The 23,724-nt window shown below is 41.4% G+C and overlaps 1 protein-coding gene across 3 annotated transcripts in view; it reads left to right on the plus strand.

Moving 5' to 3' along the window:
- Positions 1–6,768, plus strand: part of EPHA7 (EPH receptor A7) — a 198,407-nt gene extending 191,639 nt beyond the window's left edge. For all 3 annotated transcript variants that reach the window (XM_044427558.1, XM_044427566.1, XM_044427571.1), the window contains exons 16-17: positions 2,394–2,549; positions 4,225–6,768. In XM_044427558.1, coding sequence (XP_044283493.1) covers positions 2,394–2,549; positions 4,225–4,339 — 271 coding nt within the window. In that variant the 3' untranslated portion in view covers positions 4,340–6,768. The remainder of the gene's footprint in view (positions 1–2,393; positions 2,550–4,224) is intronic.
- The last annotated feature ends 16,956 nt before the right edge of the window (positions 6,769–23,724 follow it).

A 23,724-nucleotide genomic window follows, 5' to 3' on the forward strand; every position in this document is an offset into this window, starting at 1 on the left:
CCGATTCTTTCACATCCTTTAGTAGCTTTTGAAATGACTAAGCATGGACTCTCTCTGTGCCTAGTTGGCCTTGGCCTGCAGGGAGACTGTGTCGTGGCAACCCTGAGGTTCCTGAGGTTAGGCCCTAGCAATGTTGAATAAGTACCAGTCTTCCTCATGACATTCAGAGTGCCACAGGATTGTCTGTGTCCCCTATGCTGTTAAACATCCAAATGCGCGCTCAATATATGGATAGCCTCCAGTACCTCTGGCTTCCATAATCAGATACTAGAAGGCCAATGAAAGTGCTTAGGGACTATTTTAGATGGCATGTGATTGAACACAGTGAAGCTCAATCCAGACAATAGAAGATGCTGATGGAGATGCTGGCGATCCAGGGAGGATGCATTTTCTGTTGTGAGTGTGGTTCTACTACACCTGAAGCATCAGACCTGCAACTTAGAATTGCTCCTAGATCTCCAGGAGTGCATTTCCCCAAATTGCATGAGCTGTATCTGTTGCACCCTTGCAGGAAGAAGGCAGACTTATCCCAATGGAGAGTTCTCCTTGAGAACATCCAGAAACAGTGCAAATTGTGGCAGCCAGCATTCCGGAAAGGGCTGGGAGCATAGTACTCCATTCCCTTACCGACTGTACCGGTTACAGTGTGTTTTTGGACTCAGTTCTAACTCCTGACCTTTAAAGCCTGGGGCAGGAGTGTTTCAAAACTGTCTCAGGTTCTGCTCAGGAACTATTCTCTATTGTAGATGCCATCTGTGTTCCCTTCGCATCAGAAGTACGGCAGCTGGGCACAAGAGATAAGGCCTTCTCAGTGTAGCACCCAGACTGCTGAGCAGGCTTCTAGCTTGCTCCCCTCGTTGCATGCCTGCCTCTCAGCCTTTTGGCAGGCAAGGTGCACAGGACTTGACCTGCTCTCTTTTAAATGCTGCCATTCATTGCTTTACTGCTGTTTTTGCTTTATGACTTGGCACTTTATGATTTTTTATTCTTTTATTGCGAGCTCCCTTGAATTCAGCTTGGTGTTGAAGGAAGGAACAAAGGTATACAGAAGCAATACATAGCTAGGCTTATCCATATACATGTTTTCCTGAATTTTTAAAGTAAGAGTGATTTTATATTGGTGAAAGATGGTGAGGAAAACAATTAAGTGAACTTGGAAGCTCTTTCCATGAGATGGAGCCAACACTAAGAACGTCTTGCTGCTTCCCCTCATAAATTGTGTCTAGGTAAATAATGGAACAAAAAAGAGGAAGCATCTAGCAGGTAAACAGTATTGGCTGCCTCTTGCCACCTCATTTCAAGGAGAAATTGATCAGTGTCCTATTTTATCTGCTCATAATAGCAATTTGTAAACTCCATCATTTCAACCTATCCCTGCTAAAGAAATTGGAACGGTTCTAGGTGGAATGATTTGTGTGTGTCATGCCAGTTTCTCTTCAGATATTTTTGTTTTGTTTTGTTTCTCTGTGAATGCTTTTCCTCATATAATAGTGTTATTAATAATGTATAGCATGGTTGTGCATTTCCAAGCAAGTTCCATCGTGTTTAATGAAGTTTACTCCCAAATAAGTGTATATGAGAAAATTGGTCTTCCTCTTAGAATTACAGAAAGATCTTTGCAGAAGGTTGGAAAAATAAAAAACAGGCTGCTTCTGCCTCTTTTCCAGATGCTTCTTTTTCAAACACCACATCAAGGGAAAAAGCCTTAGGAGAAGCTTTTATCTGTACCTTAATCCAGCATCAAAAGTCATATAATAGTCAGTACATTCCTCTGTGACTTTTATCTGAACCTGCACACAAGCTGTTTGGACCAAGGCTCATTTCTTACATGAATTTCTATAGATTCTAGCCCATTCTGCAGGAATATGATATGGTGCACTATTTGCAATGCAACATAATGATAATCACTGATTCCCAATATATAACAAATATTCTGTTTTCCTAAACTCTTTCATAGTTTAAAGCAAGGTGCTATTAAAAAGGGTTTTTCCTTGTTCTAAGAAAACTTTCTTTATCTTCATGCCTTCCAAAGATATTTATTTATTTAAAACTTTTCTATACCGTCGCATAGTTAATCCCATAGTTAAGGCATCTCAGGATGGTTTACAGCCAATTATACTGCATTTTATACAGTATACATGCATTATGCATGTTATACTGCAATTCACATGCTGGCAGGGGATCATAGGGAAAGTAGTCCAACACACACCTGACTCCTCTGAGTGCTGAAAAACATTCTGAAACTCCTAAAGTGCTTGCTGTGACTTTAAGCAAATTGCACATTGTTACATCGTTTTCCTTTCAGGATTAAAAAAAAAAAAAAAAAGCTCTCTGGTGTTTGTTCTATCTGCACAGCTTTCTAATAACAGCTATGTTTTTTCCTCCAAATCTAGACCGATCAGCCCACTTTTGGACCAGAATACGCCTGATTTCACAACATTTTGCTCTGTAGGTGAATGGTTGCAAGCTATCAAGATGGAAAGATATAAAGATAACTTTTCAGCTGCAGGTTACAATAACCTTGAGACCGTGGCCAGGATGACTATTGAGTAAGTGGCTGATGTATCTGGGATTTTAAAACTGGACACAAAAGCCCAATATTTTAAATATTGGCTATGGAAATGGTATTCAGAGGGGGTCAAGGTACCATAGTTTCAGCAGCAAGTATAGAGGTTGGAGGCATTAGAAATAAAGGAGGACTTGGGGGTATTTTTAAAGGACAGGTGCCCACCAGCACTTCAAAAAGTAAAACATAGGCTGACTATTTTAGGAATCAGGGGGAATGCCTGAGTTCAGAGTGCTTCTGCTCACACAAGTCAGGTCATCCAGTTTTCACCAGTTGCCTCTAAGCACTGAAGCTTTATTCCATTCTGTTCTGGAGGCTATCCTGAACCTCAGCAATTGATTCAAGGTAGGTTGTGGGATCTGCAAAGATCAGGTGTCCTGAGGTACAAGAGCAGAAGCACTTTCTGCAGGGGCAGCAATGTCATTCCAGTTGAGCACAGCCAAATGTGAAAATATATTAGTTGGAGATGTGGAGGGTGGAGGGATGGAGAGTGCAGCAGAAAAGGAGAGCTTGCTAAAGTCCTATTCCACTAGCTGCATCTTTCTGCAGGCAGAGAAACTACTGTGGATCAGAGACTGGGCTCTTCCATTTGTAAAGAGAGGCACTTCTGGAAGAGGCTTCCCTCTGAAAGAGATGTATACATGGCAGTTTTTACTTGTTTCTCCTTCCTCATTCAGCCCCAGGACAAACACCTGAAAAATTGTGGGTCCTGATGCTGAGGAGTACAAGCTGAAGATTCAGTCAGAGAAAACCACCAACTTGGGTTCTTCTAACTGGAGTTGGACAGGGATGGAGCTTGTTCAGCTAGAGCTGGAGGAAGGAACCTGGGCTCATGAAAATCACTGCCCAGGCCCCTTCCCCCATTTCCAATGAAATGCTGTTGAGTGTAAGTCTCTCCCATCCATTGCTGAAAAATGATGTAAAATGAAAGAGGGCTCAAGAAGATGCTTACTAGCAGAGCCATCTCTAGGTCTGAGAAAGGAGCTGCACAAAAGCATCAGATGCTCTGTCCACAAACAACTCCTGATGAATGGAGATGTTATTAGATCTGAGGGTGCTCAACCCCAGTCTTCCTCTAACCTGACAGACAGTCCCTCGGGAGTCTGCTTCAATGACCCAGGTCATATGTGACAGTCAAGCACCCCAGGAATCTAATTCCAAATTACCAGACCTGAGGTATTCCAGGATGCAATCCTAGGCCCACTGATTGAGAGGAAGGCTCATTAAAATCATAGAAACATGAGAGCGAGTCAGAAGGGGCCTCCTGGGCCATCTAATCAGAGGGAGCTGCCATCTGAACAGACATGTGCACGGTTGTTCCCCCATTGACTCAGGAAAAAAATATAAATGGGCCACTATTCTGAAGCTAAGATCATACTATCTCCTTTGAGGGATGCTGTGATGCAGCTGGAGAACTCATGGCGCTTCCTGAAAAGATAGTCACAATCATAAATGATCCTTTCATTCATTTTGATTCACTGTCCAGAGAGCATTTTAAATCATCAAATGGTTGCCAGAAAAATCCAGCATGGCTATCCTGACATCCCAGGTGCACGAAATAGAAGCTGTTCTATGAATGTTTTTGTTGTTTCTTTCCGTTCCCCGTATACTGTCAGCCAAATGCCTAACCTCGGACATTTTTCTTTCCCCCTCCCCAGTGATATCATGAGCCTAGGCATCACACTGGTTGGCCACCAAAAGAAAATCATGAGCAGCATTCAGACTATGAGAGCACAAATGTTACATTTGCATGGCACTGGCATACAAGTGTGATAGACATTTCTCCCTCGCGAGGGAGCTGACGAACTCGAGAAAGAGTGCTGGCCTTCAGTCTCCATGACGTGCTGCTAGAAGACACATGGTTTTCGGGGTCCTTCCTGCAGACAGTCGAAGGCCCACAAGAAGCACCTACAGACTTGAACTCCTAAGTGCCACCAGAAAGTTACTTAAAAAGGGGAAAAGGATCCACCGATGGCGGCAACGAAAGCAGTGACAATAAACAAAGTACTACCTGAAACACCTATGAACACCTTGAACTCTCTAACCTCCTTTTTATCTAATTGACTTTTTAAACTGTACATAAGGGATTTTAAAAAGAAAGAATATATTTGTCAGAAAAACATGATATTGTTAAAATCAACAAAATATTTTCCTTAAACTTTTGATTTCCAACTCACTCTTTTTTTTAAAGAAATCAGTTGTGTTCCTTCTTCATCCAGACCTTATTTTAGTGTGACATTTATCTCTTTGGATCTTCTTAGTGCTAAGCGTATAACACATTATTACACTGGGGACTTTTGAAAGATTGTATGGATTTCTAAAGACACAAGAAGTGTATCTGAGAAATGTGCGTGAGGCTGGCGACTGGGTGGGTAAAGTCGGGTTAGGGTAGGGCTTTCTTTATATTTACTTTTATCTGTTAATGCCACATGACATTGATGTGGTTTGCTAATTGGCAGGAAATCAGGAAAAAAAAGATGTTGCCAAGAGTTATGATATTTTTGTCAAAAATTTTGTATGACTAAATCACATGATCTCTTTAAACAGGAAATGGATAAACTGAGAATCTAGCAATAATGTTCCCTAAAAAGAAAGCCCAAGGCACTTTTAAAGAAATGGTTTGAAAGATGGCTTTAGTAGGTTGCCTGGGTTAACTCTGCAACTTTAAACTTGTTGAAACCCCTTTTACTGAATGATTGTAGGTGTATAAAAAAAAATAACAGGTACAGTACTGTAATGTTGCCTAGCCTTTTAATCAGAGCACATTATTGTTGTGTGTGTGTGTTTGTGTGGTTACTTTTCCAATATTCCATATCGGAAGGTCTAGGAGAAATAACTGGCAAATGGTCAATATGAGATTAAGCTGAATGTAGTCCCTCTTGCAAAAATAAAGCTGTAGGAATGCAGTCCAGAGAACAGTAGATGTACCCACAACTCACATTACTAGAAAATTAGCATTTAACTGTTCCTAAATTGAGATTTCATTGAAGTTATTCTCTTGTGAGATAGAGGGCATACAGATGCTCCCACATATGATAGCCTTCTGTCATACAGATCACTTAATGCCTTGTGGCACCTGATGCTGAAACCCAGGTGGGTCTTCCCACAGTTCACACAATGTACATGTCCTTTCTAAGAACTGTAGGAACCCACTTTGGACGAGAAGGAAGAAAAGTGGAGCTTTGCTACCACTAACCTATGATCCAGCTATAAACCAGCTTTCACTGGATTAAACCTTTGGGACACAGTCCAGTCCAGATGGACAAAGTTAAACACACACCAGATTCAATGTAATTTGAGGGCCTGAGGCTACAGAAGCCTCTTGATTTCACAAGGCCAAGTACACCTAACTTTCTCTGGATTGCATTCCTCCTTTCAAGCCCCAATAAAATGAATGAGAGGTAAGCAAAAGTTGTGGGGCTTGCACAGAAGATGTTCCTATCAGATGGTGCCTTTGGATTTTCTATTAGAGCTCTAGAGTGTAAGGCAAGTGGCAATTCAGAATTCAACTTTTGTTGTTGATGCGTTTTTGTTGTTTTACAAGCTGCTCTAAACACATGCATTCATTCAAGACTTTGACAAGGTAGCTGTTGAGTGAGAAAACTCTTTTTTAAAAAAACAGAACAAAAACCAGTTTTAATTTAATATATGCGTACTTGAGTCGAGTGAAATGTAGAATTACCATAAGCAATAACGAAATGTGTTGCAGGAATATATACAAAACAGGTGATTAATGCTGTCAAAAATACCATGAAAATCGTGAGCTACCCCAGCAGTGAATCGCTCTACTTCCAAAGAGAACTGGGCTGCTCCTATTGGTTTTCATTGCGAAAGATCCCAGGGATCATTCATATAAATTAAGTCTTGTTTGATAATGTGGGTGTCCACTATATATAAATATATATATATATATATATATACCTGTAAATATTCCTTTGTAAAACTTGTACATTTTATTTATACTGTCTTGTTTTGTACACACATTTCTGTGCAGTGAGCTCTGAATACATTGAAAATGCACTATATTTTTCTATTTTACTTAACAGAGCATCACACACAAAAAAGAACATTTTTTGAGCACTACATAATGTGTTTTCCCACATTTAGGACCAAAGATAGAGACAGAAAACTCAAATAGATCATTTGCCCTTTCCCTGCCCCCATTTTGGTTTTGCTTTTATTTTTCCTTTTAGAGCACTGTACAGTGTTATATTTGTCATTTTATTTATTTGATTGATTAGAAAACACATTTTATTATACTAATTTTCTTCTTTTCCCCTTTGTAAAAGAAATCTGTAAAAAAGAGTAACAAACAAAAATATTTGAATTAACATAATCCCATTACATAGACACTTCCATTTGTAATCTTTGTAATAGACTGTAAATATATTTTTGGAAATATAACAACGTGAATAAGGGTTATTTTTCATTGTCTGTCTATTTAGCAATCACAGCACCTTATGGTCCTAATTTTCCCACGATTCTTGGAAGGATTTAAAAGTTTAGGCAAATATGCTGATTTCATGTAAATTATAAGTAGAAGTTGCCCTCTTATGTACATAGTTGAACTTTTCCCAGATTTGTAAAATCGGTTAATTCAAAATGTTGGTTTCAAAATAACATTCTGTAGATATATTGCCTAGGAATTACGTATGGCTACCTGGATCTAATTACAGCCCTGTACACACAGGATCTGTGCATGAGAAAGCATGTGCAAAGTCTGAAAAGCATCCCTGTGATAGCACCCACACTACACCTAGATTGCTGCTCAGGAACCAGGATAGAGGAGGGGGATTTTTTTGTTTGTTTGTGTAGTCTCAAAGTTGTGTCTGTCCCTTTACAACCCCATGGACAGCACTCCTCCAGGCTCTCCTGTCCTCTACCATCCCTCAGAGTCCATGCCCAAGCCTACACCGACCACCCCGGTGACCTCCTCTAGCCACCTCATCCTCTGCTGTCCCCTTCTCCACTTGCCTTTAATTGTTCCCAGCATCACGGTCTTCTCTGGTGAGTCCTTCCTTCTCATTAGGTGGCCAAACTATTTGAGTTTCATCTTCAGTTTCTGACAGTCAGGGTTGATTTCCTTTAAGGCTGTCTGATTTGATTTCTTTGTCTGAGGAGTGGGACAGGAGGTTTAAATAGGAAGTACCAGTTTAGTGGTAGAGCACACTGACACTGCAGGTTCAGTCCTCGGCATCTCTAGGTAGGGCTGAGAAGAGTCCTGGCTGCAGCACTGGAGACCTGCTGCCAACCTGTGTCAACAGTACTAGGCTATATGAACCCATGCCTTGGCTTTCCATCCCAAACAAATGGTGGTGCTACCGTTGAAAGCATTTCAGCCAGGAGAAGGCACATGCTCAGCAGCTCAGTGTTTTGCTCTTGGAAAGTTGAATTATTGCCTAAGGCTGTAGATCCCATCTTGCTGAATTTGGTTGCCATTGACTTTAATCCCCTGACCTTTTGCCATTCACTTTCAAATTTATGTCTGTGGCTATCTTCCTATAACCTTATGCAAGATGTAGAAGCTAATGGGGTGGGGATGCTTTTTGTATGTTAACACAAAAGAAAATCATGTGTGCAGTACACCTGGATAAAAATAACTACATTTACTAGAAATTAAAGGATATACTAATGTTGCATGTAGTATAACCCTTCATTGCCTGGATCTAGTGAGACATACAAAGCTTCTGCTTACACACCCCCTCCTTGTGAGAGGTGTCCTAGAACTATCTGTGTCAGAACCCAGTCTCCCCTAAGAAGGTTAACCTGGTTTGCATGCACAGCAACCCTCCGTGAGCAAGTGGCCAAGGTAGTTGACCTATTATCTGAATTAAGAGCACTTCTTACACAATGACTTGCCTGAACAAGCCATGCTAAAAGACCACGGCTTATTCTAGGGGCTTTTTGTAGCACAAGCAATTCTTATTAGGGTTGTGGTGAAGCTCTGCAGAATTCAGCATTTGCAAACTTCCTCTCCTGCTTCCACCTCCCTCCACATGTGCAGCACAAAGCAAGGCTGCTGCATGTGATGCAGAAGAGACACACCTCTTGTGCAGAATTTGCACGGGGCTCCATGTCCCTGGCAAGTGCCACATGAATGCTGCGTGTGCTTGCCAGGAACTTGGACTCACAGCTGCGTCAAAGCAAGCTGGAACCCAGGAAGCTCCCAAGATGGATTCTTCACACATCTCCAGCATCCCAAAAATGTCATTGTGAGTTGCAAGGATTGGCTAGCAAGCCACTGGTAAGATTGGTTAAAAAAAACCACCCTGCTGTTCTTTGCACCCTCATGCATGCCGCCACCAGTGACTCTTCACTGGTGGTGATCGGCAATATCCAAGAAGCACTTTGGAGCCACTGACCCTGGTCTGATTCCATTGCTCAAAGCCAGTCCCAGAAAATGCACTTTTGTGTTCATAAGCATTTTTTTAAAAAAAACTGTTATTGTCAGTCTTGGAAGATGTGCTCTTAGCACTGTCCAACAGTTGTCATGTCTAGTCAATTTTCTTGTCTGTTTCAGCTGTCAAAGAGACAGCGAAGTGCAGTAGGTAATGGATTGACAAGGTAATATTGCATATAGGTTAATTTGTACACAGTTGCCAAGCTGACAATGGAAAAAGACTGGTAAAGGGAAGGGGGACAGCAAAAGAAAGTGCTCCGAAAGGTTCACAAGGAACAATGTACTCCCCTTAGCAGTGTAATCCTCTTGCTTTTATGTGTCAACTTGATACTCAGCATCTTCTATGGTTTCAGCATTCGCCAAGCATCCAGCTTCTCCAGAAACTCCCCACCCCTTTCCATGGCTGCTTTTAGGAGCAGTTTCTACAGGTGTATAAAGTTCAGCTCCATTTAATTCCCAGCCTTGAAATTGAAGCCATAGAATTTGTGTATATAGTTTAGAAGACACTGAGAATTGCCAGTTCCACCCTTAAAACTGAGAGGATCCATTGCTAAAGAGGAGATATTGTCACACACATTGTTGTTGTTAGTCGCGAAGTCATGCCCCACCCATCACAACCCCATGGACAACATTCCACCAGGACTTCCTGTCCTCCACCATCCGCCGGAGTCCACTTAAGCTCACACCAACTGCTTCTGTGACTCCATCTAGCCACCTTATTACCTGCCATCCCCTTCTTCTTTTGCCATGTATTGTTCCCAGCATTAGCCTCTTCTCCAGGGAGTCCTTCCTTCTCATTAGGTGGCCAAAGTATTTGAGTTTCATCTTCAGCATCTGGCCTTCTAAAGAGCAGTCAGGGTTGATCTCCTCTAGGACTGACCGGTTTGATCACCTTGCAGTCCAAGGGACTCGCAGGAGTCTCCTCTAGCACCACAATTCAAAGGCCTCAATTTTTCGGCGCTCAGCCTTCCTTATGGTCCAGCTTTCACAGCCATACATTGCAACTGGGGAAACCATAGCCTTGACTATATGCACTTTTGCTGGCAGGGTGATGTCTCTGCTTTTTAGTATGCTGCCTAGATTTGGCATAGCTTTCCTCCCCAGGAGCAAGTGTCTTTTAATTTCTTGGCTGCAGTCCCCATCTGTGGTGATCTTGGAGCCCAAGAAAATACACATACACCAGTGCTTTGGTGCACCATCTTCTTGCCGTGTTTTGCCCCCTTTATCAGTGCTTTTTGGTTTACAACTTGGCAATCGGTCCCTAGCAATTGTCTGCAAATCAACCTGCATGAGTCTACCTACTCATCTTTGCAGTACCCTTTGACAGCTGAAACAGACATCTAGATGGACTGGACCAGACCACATCCTGGACATCCAAAAAGCAAATTTGCACTCTTGGAAAAGATCAACAATACTATTCTGTTTTTTTAATTTGCAAACAATTTTAAGACAGAAAAAATAATTTTAAAATGATCCCAATTGATTTCTTTTGAGATTTCTAAAAAAGATTAAAAAAAAACCTTTGCAAACAAAAAGGGGAGTGATTGGAGCAAAAGGGAGCAAATAAGATACTGGGATGGATGCTAGAGCCTGCTGGAGGAATGGAGGACAAGGAGAAGGAAAAGAATCATGGTGACCCATATTGTGCGTGAGTTGCACCGTGGGTTGTTCAGTGCACAACTGACCACTGTGGATTATTTGCAGAGTGGCTTAGCCATTTATTTTGTGACTCAACACATATAATGTCTCTGAAAAACGGGAGAGGATATAGTTCTAAATTAAATTGTCAAAATGTGAGCAGTCTTTTTCTCTTTAAAAATTGTTAAAATATGCATTAATTTAGCCTAAAGACTTAGTATACAATCTGTATTAGGTATAGTAGATAAGTACACCAGAATTCCCATGCAAGTTAGATGGATTTTAAGCCCGAACATTATGATGTGTTTGTTTTTAATTGGCAAGTGCCAGAGGCCTCCCACACACAGGGAGATACTCCTCTATATTAAATAGGAGTTTTGAAGAGCAAGGAATGGCATAGGCATACATGTTTCTGGAGAGAAGATAGAGCATCATTTTGTTGGGTTCACCCATCAGGACAAACAATCCTGCATGGTCTTCATCGTGCATGATTTTTGGCATGGAAGGAGGACAAGCACTGCCCCACCTCTTTGCCACTGGCCAGCTGTCCCTCAGCCCGGCTGCTGCTTGTGAGGAGTGGCTGAGGGACTTGTGCAGAGGGGCAAAGGGGGAATCCGTGGAGTAGCGCCATTCCTTTCCTCAGCGGGTTGTTGCACCTGCTGCTGGCTCACGAGGAGCAGCATGGAGAGCTTCACTCTGGCAGCAGGAGGAGCAGCATGGGGAATCCTCTGCAGCATGCAGCCCTCACCTGGGCCCTGCCTACCCGACAGATCCTTGCTGCTTGCACTTGTGCAGGGGTGGGGGAATCAGCTGAGCAGCTCTGTTCTTCTCTCAGCACCAAGCAGCTGTTTGCCCACTCCTGCTCCAAAGAAAGATACTTAGGACAGGAGACAGGCGGCATGGAGACACCTCTGCCACTTGCCCCAGCTGTGAGCTATCAGTGGTGCTCCCTGGTTAGACACTGGCAAGACTGGCAATGGGCTGCTCTTGCCAAGCAACTCTATGGTCTTGGCCTTGGTACCACAGCGAGTTGTGTTTTCTAGTTCAGTGAACACAGGAAGCTCTTGTGGAACCAAGAAGTCATTAAAAAGGCCATCATTTCTGTTTGTTGTTTCTCAGAACCAAATGTACTATGCTGAAATACCATGGTAAATTTTGGATGACACAACAGAATAACAAAGGTCAAACAAGCAAAAAACACCATTGTTTATCATGTTGTACAAATTTACTCTTTGTGTATTTATTTCTAAGAGCTTTAATCTCCTTCATCCTCAAGGGATTCCAGGGTGATATGCATAGAATTAAACAGAAATTCCATGTACAAGCCATACACAAGGCAAATTAAAAATAATACCCTAGTGAATTTTGTATCTGTAACACACTTTCTTCTGACAGAATTTATCCACCGCAGTTTGCAATCTTAGACATCTTCCATGTGGCCAGTGTGGGATGAAGGCACCCTGTATCCAAGAGCCTATTTGCCAAGCATCCCTGCAGAAGTTTCTCCTAGAGAACACATTGCCACCAGGTGTTCATATGTACAAGAGATGGCTGCTTGGGTTTAAAATCATGCTAACTATTCTTAGGAAACTGACTCATCATACAAACTGTGTAAGACTGGTGTGAGCCCATGCTAGGCAGGAACATGAGAAGGCCTAACACCGTTGACATCAGGAAAAGCACATATAAAGAGCACAGATTTTGGACAGCATCAGAACAAAAGGAAGTATTTGGCTCTCATTTGAAGGTCCCATTCATACCAATGGCACCCATCCTCATGAATGACTGAGGGCTGGCATCGCTTAGGATTCATGCTTGCATGTTTGCATTGGGAAATAGCTGTGGTCGCCACTGATCCCCCATTTACCTTTTGTGTTGCACACAACTTTGTAAGAATTAAAACACAAGAACAGTTACATGGTTATTTTAAATGTGCTCAAGCAGGACCCAGCAATCATATAGTTAACAATGGCAGATATAGCTACTAGAGAGACTAAGGAGAATAAGCCCAGGATGTGCTGCGTGGCTGCGGGTATGTGCTCAGTATGGGAAGGAGATAGGGTGAAAAGAATGATGGACACAGCTAAGATCCAATGGGGTGGTTTTGCCAAGGGTAATATACTGGAATAAGAAGCAGGTTGGAGAGTGCAAGGCATTTACAGATTGAACTGAGAGGCGATCTCCAGATGAGAACAGGGAGAGCACAAATGTGGGAGAAGGATGAGCTGAGCAAGAGAAACACGGACAGAAAAGGCCTGGCAGACTAACTTTTGGAAGCCTGAATTTTCAAGCTACTGAAAAATGGGATGCTGACCCCCAGAGCTATTTGGAATAAGCTCTGCCACTGAGCTTTCAAAGAGCTGGAGACAAAATATTCTGGAAAACCTTTCATGTCATAGTTGAGAATGTAGGAAAGTGCCCAAAGGAAAGGATTTGAAGATCGGTGTATTAGGCTCGAGGCAGAGGAAGGCCTGGCAAGACCTTAGAAAAAAGCAAAGACTTGCAACTGGTTAACAGACCAGCCCATGAGGCTGCTAGTTGGATACTGCCTGTTAATCTGCAAAGACAGGAAGCCTGTGAGGCTCTGAAGGAACAAAATAGGCATGGCAAAGTTTCCCTGCAGCTTGTGATGAGGTTCCTCCTTGGAGTAAATGTGCCCTAGCATTTTATGGCTCTGGCTTCACCCTGTGTCCATAATACCAGTTAATGCTTATTATTCTGAATTTAATTGAAATAAAAGGAATGAAAATGTCCCCATTCGTAGTACCTTATTGCTCCTGTGATTAGAAAGCTGGGGATTTTAAATTGTGGTGGTCAAGGATTATGCTACCTTGTGATCATTTGGGAGGTGGGGTGGGGGGAAGAGGGCTCCTGATTAACATGAAGCTGAATGCATTCCCGGTCCAGGCATAGCTGCCTCTCCAGCTTTCATTGGATGACATACAGGAGGCAAGGCAGTTAAGCTAAGGAGACAAAGGTAGGTGGGGTGAGAGTACGATTTTCACAGACACAGACCAGGTTTACAGAACTTGATAATCCAGGGTGGCTTCCAAGCTAGGGGTTGTCTGAACCCAGCAGTATGGTTTATTAAGCATTGTGACCGGGTTCAGACAATGCAGCAAGCTATCCCAGCTCATAAGCTACCATGGCTGAATGCACAGTGGGAACCTGCTCACAAGGTTTGAAAGGATTTGCTAAATTGGAATTTTTACCATTGTTGGCTCCTTTGTAGCTATTTCTCTCTTAAGGCAAAATGGAACACATTCCTGGCAGTCTCATTCTGACAGTATATTGGCATTCAAATGCCTGCAAGGCAGTTTATAAAAGCATGAGTGATAATAACTAGGCCCAAGTCTGAAAGAAGAGGCTGAAGCTGGACTACAAGGTCAATGACCATATTTCAGCCCTTTAAGAAAAGAAATGTGGGAGAAGTAGAAACTGGAAGAGAACTGATGTGGGACAAAGGCAGCCTCAGTAAAAGAACACACACACACAAACACACCCTCATCAAACATTTCGCTCTCAGTGTCTGAAAGATTTCATCACATGCATCCTTGACTGCTAGACGATTTAATTGGATACAGGAAAGAGGAAATAATACAGGGTTTACTGTGAAACCTTCAATATCATGCATGATATTTTTTACAAAAGAAAAAAGTAAATTGCCTTTGAAGAAGTAGTTCAGCTTTCAGGAATTCCGTGACATTAATTGCAACCAAAGAAATGTAAGCATCCCTCAGTCCCATGGAAATCAATCACTGAGGTCCCAGTGGTTTCTGGCAACTAAGATGCACTGAAAGTTCCCTGGATTATATCCATGGTGGTGCTGATGGTGCAATCCCAGTGTGCATTTCCCAGTGTTATACACAAGCGTGATGGATAATCCTGAAGAAGGTGGCGTGCCTGGTAGCTATTCAGACTCTTCCTATCCTGTAAAGTGAGTGTCAAGTACTGCTTCAGGTTTTTTTCCTTGAAGAGGAAAAAGAGCAATAAACTTGGCAGCATAATGTAAGAAATCATCAACACGTTCAATTTATATTTTCTTTATTTAAATGTACTTTTTCTTAGTCTTTTCAAGCTGAATCATTCAATGTTGTTGTTGGATCATTATTACTTTTGTTAACGTCTTCTCCACATGGACACCCCAAAAGATCCCAAACCCTGGTCTCATGGCCACCATTGTAAACATGTAAAGAGTGTGTTCTTTCTGCTGATCTACTGTGAAAAAGGTCCCCTTTATATCAGTGGGGATGAATGCTTCCATAAACCACCATTGATCCAATGAAATAATTTGCAGAGGGGAAAAAAGCATTAAAAATCCTAAATCCCATTTGTTATGTGACAAAAGCTACCGTCCAATGAGATCAAGTTATTGTTCTCAAAAAACCTTTCTACTTTCCCAACCTCAGCTCACACCACTGAGTCAACATTAGGCAGGTGGGTTTGTAGAATCTCTGCCTCTTAGACAGTTAACTGAACAGAAAGGTTGCAAAATGTAGAAATTGCTGCACTTTATTTAAGGATACCGGAATGGATGAAACAAAGCCAGCCCCTGAAACAGGCAGGAATTTCCCAGCATACCTTAGGTCAGACCCAGCATGGTGCTACCACAAGTGGAAAGGGCAGCATCTTCTGCAGGATGCTGGGGTCCTCTCCTTCCTGCTGTGGCCCCCTCACATTTTCCAAATCAGCTCTGGAGTATCATCCATATGGTATCAACATTTGGAACTCCTGCAGTTTTTCCAATATCTATTTGGCGGCTGTTTGATGGAAAGATGCCTCTGTTTCTGTATGCTGCATGATCCAGAAATGTCTGCACCACCTACAGGTTGCACCAAACGGGCAACAGAGCCTTGTTGCATGTAGAGAAGCCACTGAGCTGGTTCATGCACATGGTTCCTGTGCATGGCTCACCAAATCTTTCCTTAATGAATTATTTGAGGATGGTGTCCATGCTACTAATAATGGGGTACACTGCACAGATGCAGAGGAAAGATCATGGCTGCTTGGGCCACTAAGCCCTCACCTACTTTACATGCACGTGGCACATAGCTCCTGAATCAACATGTGTGCATGCTAAGTACATGCACCACCGGGAGACCTGTTTTTTGCAGAATCCCCAAACTCATATGCGAAGCCTCTGAGCATGCAGCTTGCACATGCATGCACGCCTTAAGTATGTATACAGAAGTGGGTGCACTGCCATTCCCCCATTTCCAATGCATTTGATTGCAATTTGTACACAGCCCTAGAATAATGGTTAGCTCAATGCGTGAGCTGTCTCAGTTAAAAAGAACTGCATTTGAGCTGGCATCTGGTGACATGAGCAGAGGTTGTAGCTCGGGGCAGAGTGCATGCTTTGCATGTAGATGTTCTTGAATTCAACCCTGATATCCCCAGGTGGGGTGGGGGAAACTGTCTGAAATCTGGAAAGCATTGGCTGCTCGGTGTAGACAAAATGACCTAGATGGACTAGCTTCCTATATTCCTGTAAAACATTGGTGATTAATCTTTGATGGTTCATTCACATATGGAAATCATCACTTGATGCTATCATCAACTAGCAATTTGCATGAAGATTTGTAAACAAGAGGACTCTCTCTTGTTTGCAAATGAGTGCTGAAAGGACTTTATTAGAAGTCCCATTAGTTTCAACAAGACCCACGTGCATTATATTTTGTCTGTACATTGCTTTCCTTAGTGAAAGTCAATGGTTGCTTGGAGCATTGATACACTGGCCAGAGCCTAAATTAATGGAATAATCTATGCAAAATTCAAAATAAATATTTCAAGTAGAACAAAATAATAACTCTGTTCTTCATGTTTTAAGATCGGAATGAACCTATTTAACAAACAAAAGCACTCCCCATGCCAGTTCTGACTATTCATAACATTGCTAGCAGTTATACGTCTTCAGGGTTGTTCTGTGTCCCAGTTTTAGCTACACTTGAGGCATGCAGGGTCATTAACAGTTTTTGTGACAGTGAAATAATGGACTGAAGGGAAATGATGAGCCAGAGACAAGAGAGGCATAAGAGAAGAGAAAGGAAGGAAGCAACACTGGTCACTCCTTCCCATAACATCCATATGGAGCGCTTACATCCATATATGCCTGCCCGCCCCTTGAGATCAGTGGGAGAGGCCCTTCTCCGGGAACCCTCCGTGAAAGAAATTAGGAGGGTGGGTACTCGGAGGAGGGCTTTCTCTGCGGTGGCACCTAATCTATGGAATGCGCTCCCCAGAGAAGTCCACCTGGCGCCGTCCTTATTTGTTTTTCGGCGCCAGATGAAGACCTTTTTATTTAAGCGTCATTTTAATTGTTAATATTATTTGATTTTATCTGGCCAGGGTGACTTATTTTATATTGTTATTTTTTGTATTTTAACTTAATGTTTGTATTTTACAAACATTTTAACTTAATGTTATGTTAAGTTAATGTTTTAACTTAATGTTTGTATTTTAACTTAATGTTGTGAGCCGCCCCGAGGCTTCGGCGAATGGGGCGGCATAGAAATGTTTTAATAAATAAATAAATAAATAACACCAGATTGTCATATTGTGTTATGTGTGGATTTGGAGCAATGTGTACTGGGGCACTGCAGGAAGAGGCAATGCAGATGTTTTGGACGAAAACCCCCATAATCTCTTACCACTGGTCATATTGACTGACACTATTAGGAATTATAGACCAAAGCATCTGAAAAGCACTATATTACCTACCTCAGGGCATGAGACTATGATAAGGCAATGAACAATATTGATTTGATCTGTCCATTTAGTATGTGTGCCCACTAACGAACGTTAATGGGATTCCCTGTTGCTGGGTGGTAGTAGGTTGCATACTCAATGCTTCCTTTGCTACGTGTTGGAAGTTATGAAAGACTCTGCGGCAGTGTCTATGCTCAGGTAGCCGTTGGCTCAAAGCCTCAGTGCACTTCATGGCTGAGCACGTAGAGGAAGCCCCTCTGTCTGGACCACACTGAGGGTTAGAACAGTGTCAGGCAAGCTGACCAAATAGTACTGAACACGTCTTTCTAATGCATCAGGCACCTCTAGGAATCTGTTAACAGCACGACTGTTTTGGCAAACATAAAGTTAACCGGAGAGTGGTTAACAAATTCTGGGCAGATGCATATTTTTGGACTGAGAAGAAGTCATAAAAAGCCAGCCAACAATTACTTTCAAACAAGAATGGTTGTTTGCCTTGTGCAGTCTTGCATTCAGCTCAGAATATAAGCGTATGTAATGACATTTCCTTTGAAAAACAATGGTTTGGCAAGGGTTTTTTTTAATGAGTTTGATGAAAGTTAAAAGAATTTGGGGGGAAAAAATCTCAAACATATAGAATAAGTGAATTATATAAGAAACAAAGAAAAACTTCTGTCATCTGCAGTAAAATTGGGCAGTAACCACAATAAGGTGAATGGAAAAAGAAACCTGAATGCTGGAACAGAATTGAACAGCATTTGGGACCACAATCCTACATCTCCTGTAGGTAGCACATGTATGTATGTATGTATGTATGTATGTATTTAAAACATTTCTATGCCGCCCCATTCGCCGAAGCCTCGGGGCGGCTCACAACATAAATTAAAATATAATACATTAAAAATATAAAACAAATCAACAATATAAAATAAGTCACCCTGGCCAGATAAAATAAGCAAATAATATTAACAATGAAAATGACGTTTAAATAAAAAGGTCTTCGTCTGGCACCGAAAAACAAATAACAATAATGTATTGGTTTGCACTGTTCATATGTTGGGGTTTAAATATTTATTGTCATTATTTGAAGGATGGACTATAAGTCTAAATAAGAATACTAAATAAATGACTACAGATTGCACACAAACACATACAAGTAATACCCAGTGCCGATTATTTGAAATTAAAAGGCCATTTGAGAAGGAAATAAAGAAAAAGGTAGAGCAAAGGGCTTAATATTTGCCTTGCTCCCCATTTCTCTACTTCAGATAACTCCTAACAGCCAGCCGCTTTCAGAATAAAGACACAACACAGTCTAATTGGGTATACTTGGATGTGTTTATCTGTTCATTCTCATATCCTTTTATGGTTTATGTGACTGTTGCTACCATTCAGATGTTCAAGACCTTTTTTGTGGGGGGAGCAATAATAATAATTTTCAGGTAAACTTTAGAAATGTTTAAAGTTTCTACTTGCTTTTATTGTTGGGTTACCCAGCTCAGGCATAGAAGCTGATGCCCTTGTCCTCCACAGGGAGAGAGAAAGAATGCAAAAGTTGTTAGAGGAAACCACAGGGCATGATAGCTGGTGGAAAAACAAAAATCCACCTGGTGGCAATGGAAAAGTCATAGTGAGGGAAATGTAAAGGAGAGCAGGGCACTTTATTTTGCTTGGCTTTCCTTCAACACATAGATCAAGGCATAGCTGGTGCTGTGACGTGCCTATTAAAGGCGCATCCACTTAAGTGTGCCAAGTTCAAAAAGATGTTTGCTAGAGAAAATATACTTTTTTTTTTCAAACTTGCAGGGGAGAAAAGCCACCTTGAAACAGAGAAATGGCTGGCAGAGAAAGGGTTAAGCACCATGTCCTCCTCCTGCTGCCCTTCTAAACTTCTTGCTCAAGAAGCAGATTTTTAAAACTGCTTCTTGAGCAAGTTTATAACTCAGCACCATGCCTGAGTTAAATTCACACCAGAAGATTTTGCAACCTAATCATTTTTTTAAATACAAGCATACATGTAAAATTGTGAATTCATTGTAAGCTATGCTGAGGCTCCTTGCATAGGATGGCATAGATTTTTTAAATTTAATTTAATTTAATTTAATTCATTAAATGGTTGCCCACAACGTAACTGGTCACAAAAAGGCTTCTTTAACTGGAGAGGCAAAGTCAGGAAATACCAGTGGACTTTTAGCACATATAAATGTATACCTTCTGAAAGTGAAGGGCATAATTTTGAAGGCTATGAAATGATGAAATCTTCTAGTTAATACATAAATTGTTTCAAAACCCCAAAAAGTGAAACCAATAAACTGAGCTGAATCCAGTAAAGCATGCAGGATATGAGAAGAGCATGTGAAGGTATTCTGAACACCAGCTTCTCCATTAGCAAATCTTATCCTACAGAGTTTTTAAAATGTGCAGTGAGGTCAGAAAGAGCAAGGTGATGGGGGGAGGGGGCAAGAGGTAGTCAGAGAAGGTGTTAAATCAAGGCCATTGCAATAAGATATGGCTAATTGCTTGTAAGTGAGGTTGATTGGGCATTATGATTTTATTTCTCATGCCGAAGTCTAATTTGTCAAAGGAACTAAATTGAGGCAGATGGAATAGCAACTTATTCAAGTGGATTTGAAAAGACATGAAAGGATTTCTGTCTTTTTCTTTTCTTTTTCTTTCATTGCAGTAGAAAACCATGAAAGTAAAATGCTAGCCTTGATGATATTTGCTCTCCGTGGAATATAGAAGGGATTTTCAGAGGTTTGTCTAACGAGGACAACTTTCCATGCTAATAGTTTGTGGAGCGAGCAAAGCAACTTCTTGATTAGGATAGTCAGAAGTTCAGGATATTAGGTACCATACTTTCTTTAGAGATGGTAAAATAAAGCAGAGGAATTTGATAGGGCTGTGCTTACCCAAGTAGTGAAATAAATTCGAGAGAAATAAAACTAGTGGTCCTAAAATACTGTCAACTAAATAATGTGGATGATGAGTATTTGCTTTTCATAAATCCAAGTGTATAGATCATACTGAGCTGAATGCCTGACTGAAGCAAGAGATTAGCCATGGGCCAATTCATACATCAATTTTTGCAGTAGAAGAGTCACCATATGGGAGCCTTTTTTGTTGTTGTTTTGTTTTTTATGGCACAGCAGCTCTTTCCCGAATTAGTAACTGAAAACTGTGACCAAATAAATGTAGGCAGATACATTGAAATGGAATATAAACAAGGCAGGGGTGATGCCATTGAATTATCATTAGGCCTTGCAAAGCACTAGTTTGGCATATAGCATCTCAATGACTACAAGGATGATCTTTGACCCTGTACTGCTGTTGCTGCCATTTATGGAAGAGGAGGAGGAGGAGGAGAGGCTAGCCTGAATGGTCCATGTCTGTTACACAGGATCCACCATCCCCTGAAGAATGGACAGCCTACCACACTGACCCTGCTTTTGCCATTTCCCAACTTGAATTTTCTAATACAGGCTTGACCGCCTGTGAAGATGACTCAGAAGCTTCAGCTAGTGCAATATGCAGCTGTCTCCCCTTTGAAATGTTGGCATGTTTGTGCAGTGATTGTTTTCAGCCCAAGTCAAGGCTCAAAATGCTGACTGCATGTTTTGGAAACCACATATTTCAGAGACTTCATTTCTGTGAATTCCAGCCAATGGCATTCCTCAAATCAGGCTCTGCTAATATTTCAGGAACAAGGAAGGTAGATGTGTAACTATCAAAAGGGCCTTTGCAATGATGTCCCTGAGAATTTTTGGAACTGTTCCACACCTTGTATTGTGTGGAATGCACCTTTTTTACTTGCATTCAGAAAGGCCTGTAAAGTATAAATCCTATTTCATTTGACTGGCTTTTGGTTTTACTAGAAATTTTGTCAGCAAAACCAAATTTGAATACTCTTTGCTGTAATAGGTGACATGTTTTAGTTTTAATGTTATACTTTGCAATCTTAGGCATGTTTACTCCATAGGAGGCTCTGCTATTCCATAGATGTGTATAGGATTCCAGCTTTAAGAAACTGAAATACATAAATAGTATTGGAAAAAGGCGCACCGCCTCCTCAGACATCTAATTTATTCAGTATATGGCCTGTTCACAAGTCCAGTTAACTTCAGAAATACAGAGCCAAACCCCCTGTGGGCTCTGCCATGGCAAAGTCAGTATGGACAAGGTGAATTGTTAACAAAACAATAGCACTGGAGTGGGGGGTGGGGGGGAATGTCCACATTCCATTTCCAACTATTCCATACTTTGGTGATTTTAAAGCAAAGTACTGAAGTGCTAAGATGCTCCAACACAAGTCTCGTTTAGATCTCAACTCAAGGAAGGAATGTGGTGGATTCTTGGCATGAGTAAAACAGAACAAAGAAAAACCTTTTATCATCTCCTCACATTCCTTTAAGGAAATCTAAAATTGTTCATGAAGTAAAACAAGGTGGGCAGGCAGAGCAATGCCATGGGAGTTGTGTAGGTGTGTGAGGAGGTGGCTCCAAGAGGGGTTCCCTTTATTTTCCATGCATTTACTCAGTTGGGACACACTTTAAGTATTCCACATCCATAGTGTATCAGTTTTGGCCCTTGTTTTGAGTATATTGAGGAAACAAGGGGGCATAGCGTGTGTGGATATCTGGGGCGGTACCAATACTGCCATTGCACACCTCCTCAAGCAGGACCCACAAGAGAGTTTGTTCATTCTAGAAGCAGCCTGAAACTAGACATGCATTTCCTGGCTGGGGCAGGTCAGCAGAGTTTGCCAAGGAAGCTGACTGGAAACACTGTGGGAAGGCTTTGGTGCTGCCCAGTTTTCTGGTAGTGCCCCACAGTGAAGCCTTGTTCCTGGCCTGGCACCAGAGTAGCAGTGGTAGATCCGTAATTTTGGCAGGGCTTCCAGTGCTCACAGCCCCACTTCTCCCCCTGTTCTATGACCCCTTAGCCGCTCTGCCTGTGCCTTTTCCATACGTGGGAGAATGTGCTAAGTAGCAGACAAAGAAAGGTACTAGCCTCCTATTCCTCATTCCTTGGACACCGAACTGCTCTAAAGTTTGTAACTACCATTTTTCTTGTTGACAAATTGTTCATTTTTGTCCATCCCCCCCAAATTATGCATAGTCTAATTTCAAGAGACAGATTAATAAAAACGCCTTTGAATGTAACTTTTTTACCATATTATCTAAAATTACATTTCTAGCTAGGAGGAAAACATGTGCTCTATGCTGCATCTATGTCAATGTATCCCAGCAGCTAATCTACAACCAATATGTCTGTTTGGAGCCAATTTAGTTTCACTGAAGGAAAAAAAGGCGGGTATAAAGAAGCTTAAAACAAAAGCAAAATCAGATTAAATCAGAAGCTTAAAACAAAAGCAAAATTGTGGATCAGATAGTAAAAATGATCAGGGCAATAAACAAGCCTATGGGTTGTCCATTATTTCTTCATGCTTCAAAGTGTGGAACAGCAATGCAGACCTATTTCTATGTGAAAGAGTTTGGGGTGGCAGAGGGGAAAGAAATTACCTATGTCAAGAGAAATATTGTCTCAAAGCAAAGCATAGTTTATACTTTGTCCTCTTTGTTGTATTAACTTCAAGCTGGTTTTATATGTAAAGCTTTAGTACTTTCCTTCACACATTAACTGGGAATCATTTGTCACTGAGTGAGCCTGCGTGGTACGGTATGCAGACTGGCTTTAAACTTTGCTTTCTGCAAACAAACATTTATGCTGAGTTAAGCATTAATGTGTTTCCTTTTCTAGATGGGACTGTGGATCGTAATGTGCTTTTTTAAAAGGGAAAGAAAAGAAAGATCCATCATATTTTTCTCTTAAGGCAACCAAATTCTTTGTCCACCAGATATGTAGGGATTAAAATTGATGGAACCTCTCTTGGACTTGATGGAATTCTGGTCTATGGCTAAAATGAGAGATATTTCCTTGAGCAAGTGTGGACAGTCATTTGGGTAGGCGCACAGTTTCTTCTATGCCTGGTTGTTTAACATACACCCATCAATTCCTGAGTGCAGCAGAGGGCAATCAGTGCATGAAAGAGCTGAACTACATGTTACACTAACCATATAGCATATAGTTAGGTTTCTTATTCTGGGAGCAGAGGATAAAACCTGCCCCATCATTTTTTTTCCCTGCAACTCTTCCCCTTGTGCTCATGTGTGTGTTGGGGTCAGGGTTACAAAAGAGAAAAGGCCAGTAATGAACTGCCTATCAGAAAAGACAATACTAGATGGACCAGTGTTCCTAAGCACACCATACTGTTACCAGCATGTGGGTGCAGCACAGGAAACAAAATAGGAACATTTGGATATAGGAGCTTAAGATCAACATTTGGAAGTTTTATTTTCTCTAAATAATTAAACAGTTTGGTAATCTGCCCAAAACCTACATTATTTAGAAT

The sequence above is a fragment of the Varanus komodoensis genome, unplaced genomic scaffold (assembly GCF_004798865.1).
Source record: "Varanus komodoensis strain SLA01 unplaced genomic scaffold, ASM479886v1 scaffold1, whole genome shotgun sequence".
Lineage (NCBI taxonomy): Eukaryota > Metazoa > Chordata > Lepidosauria > Squamata > Varanidae > Varanus > Varanus komodoensis.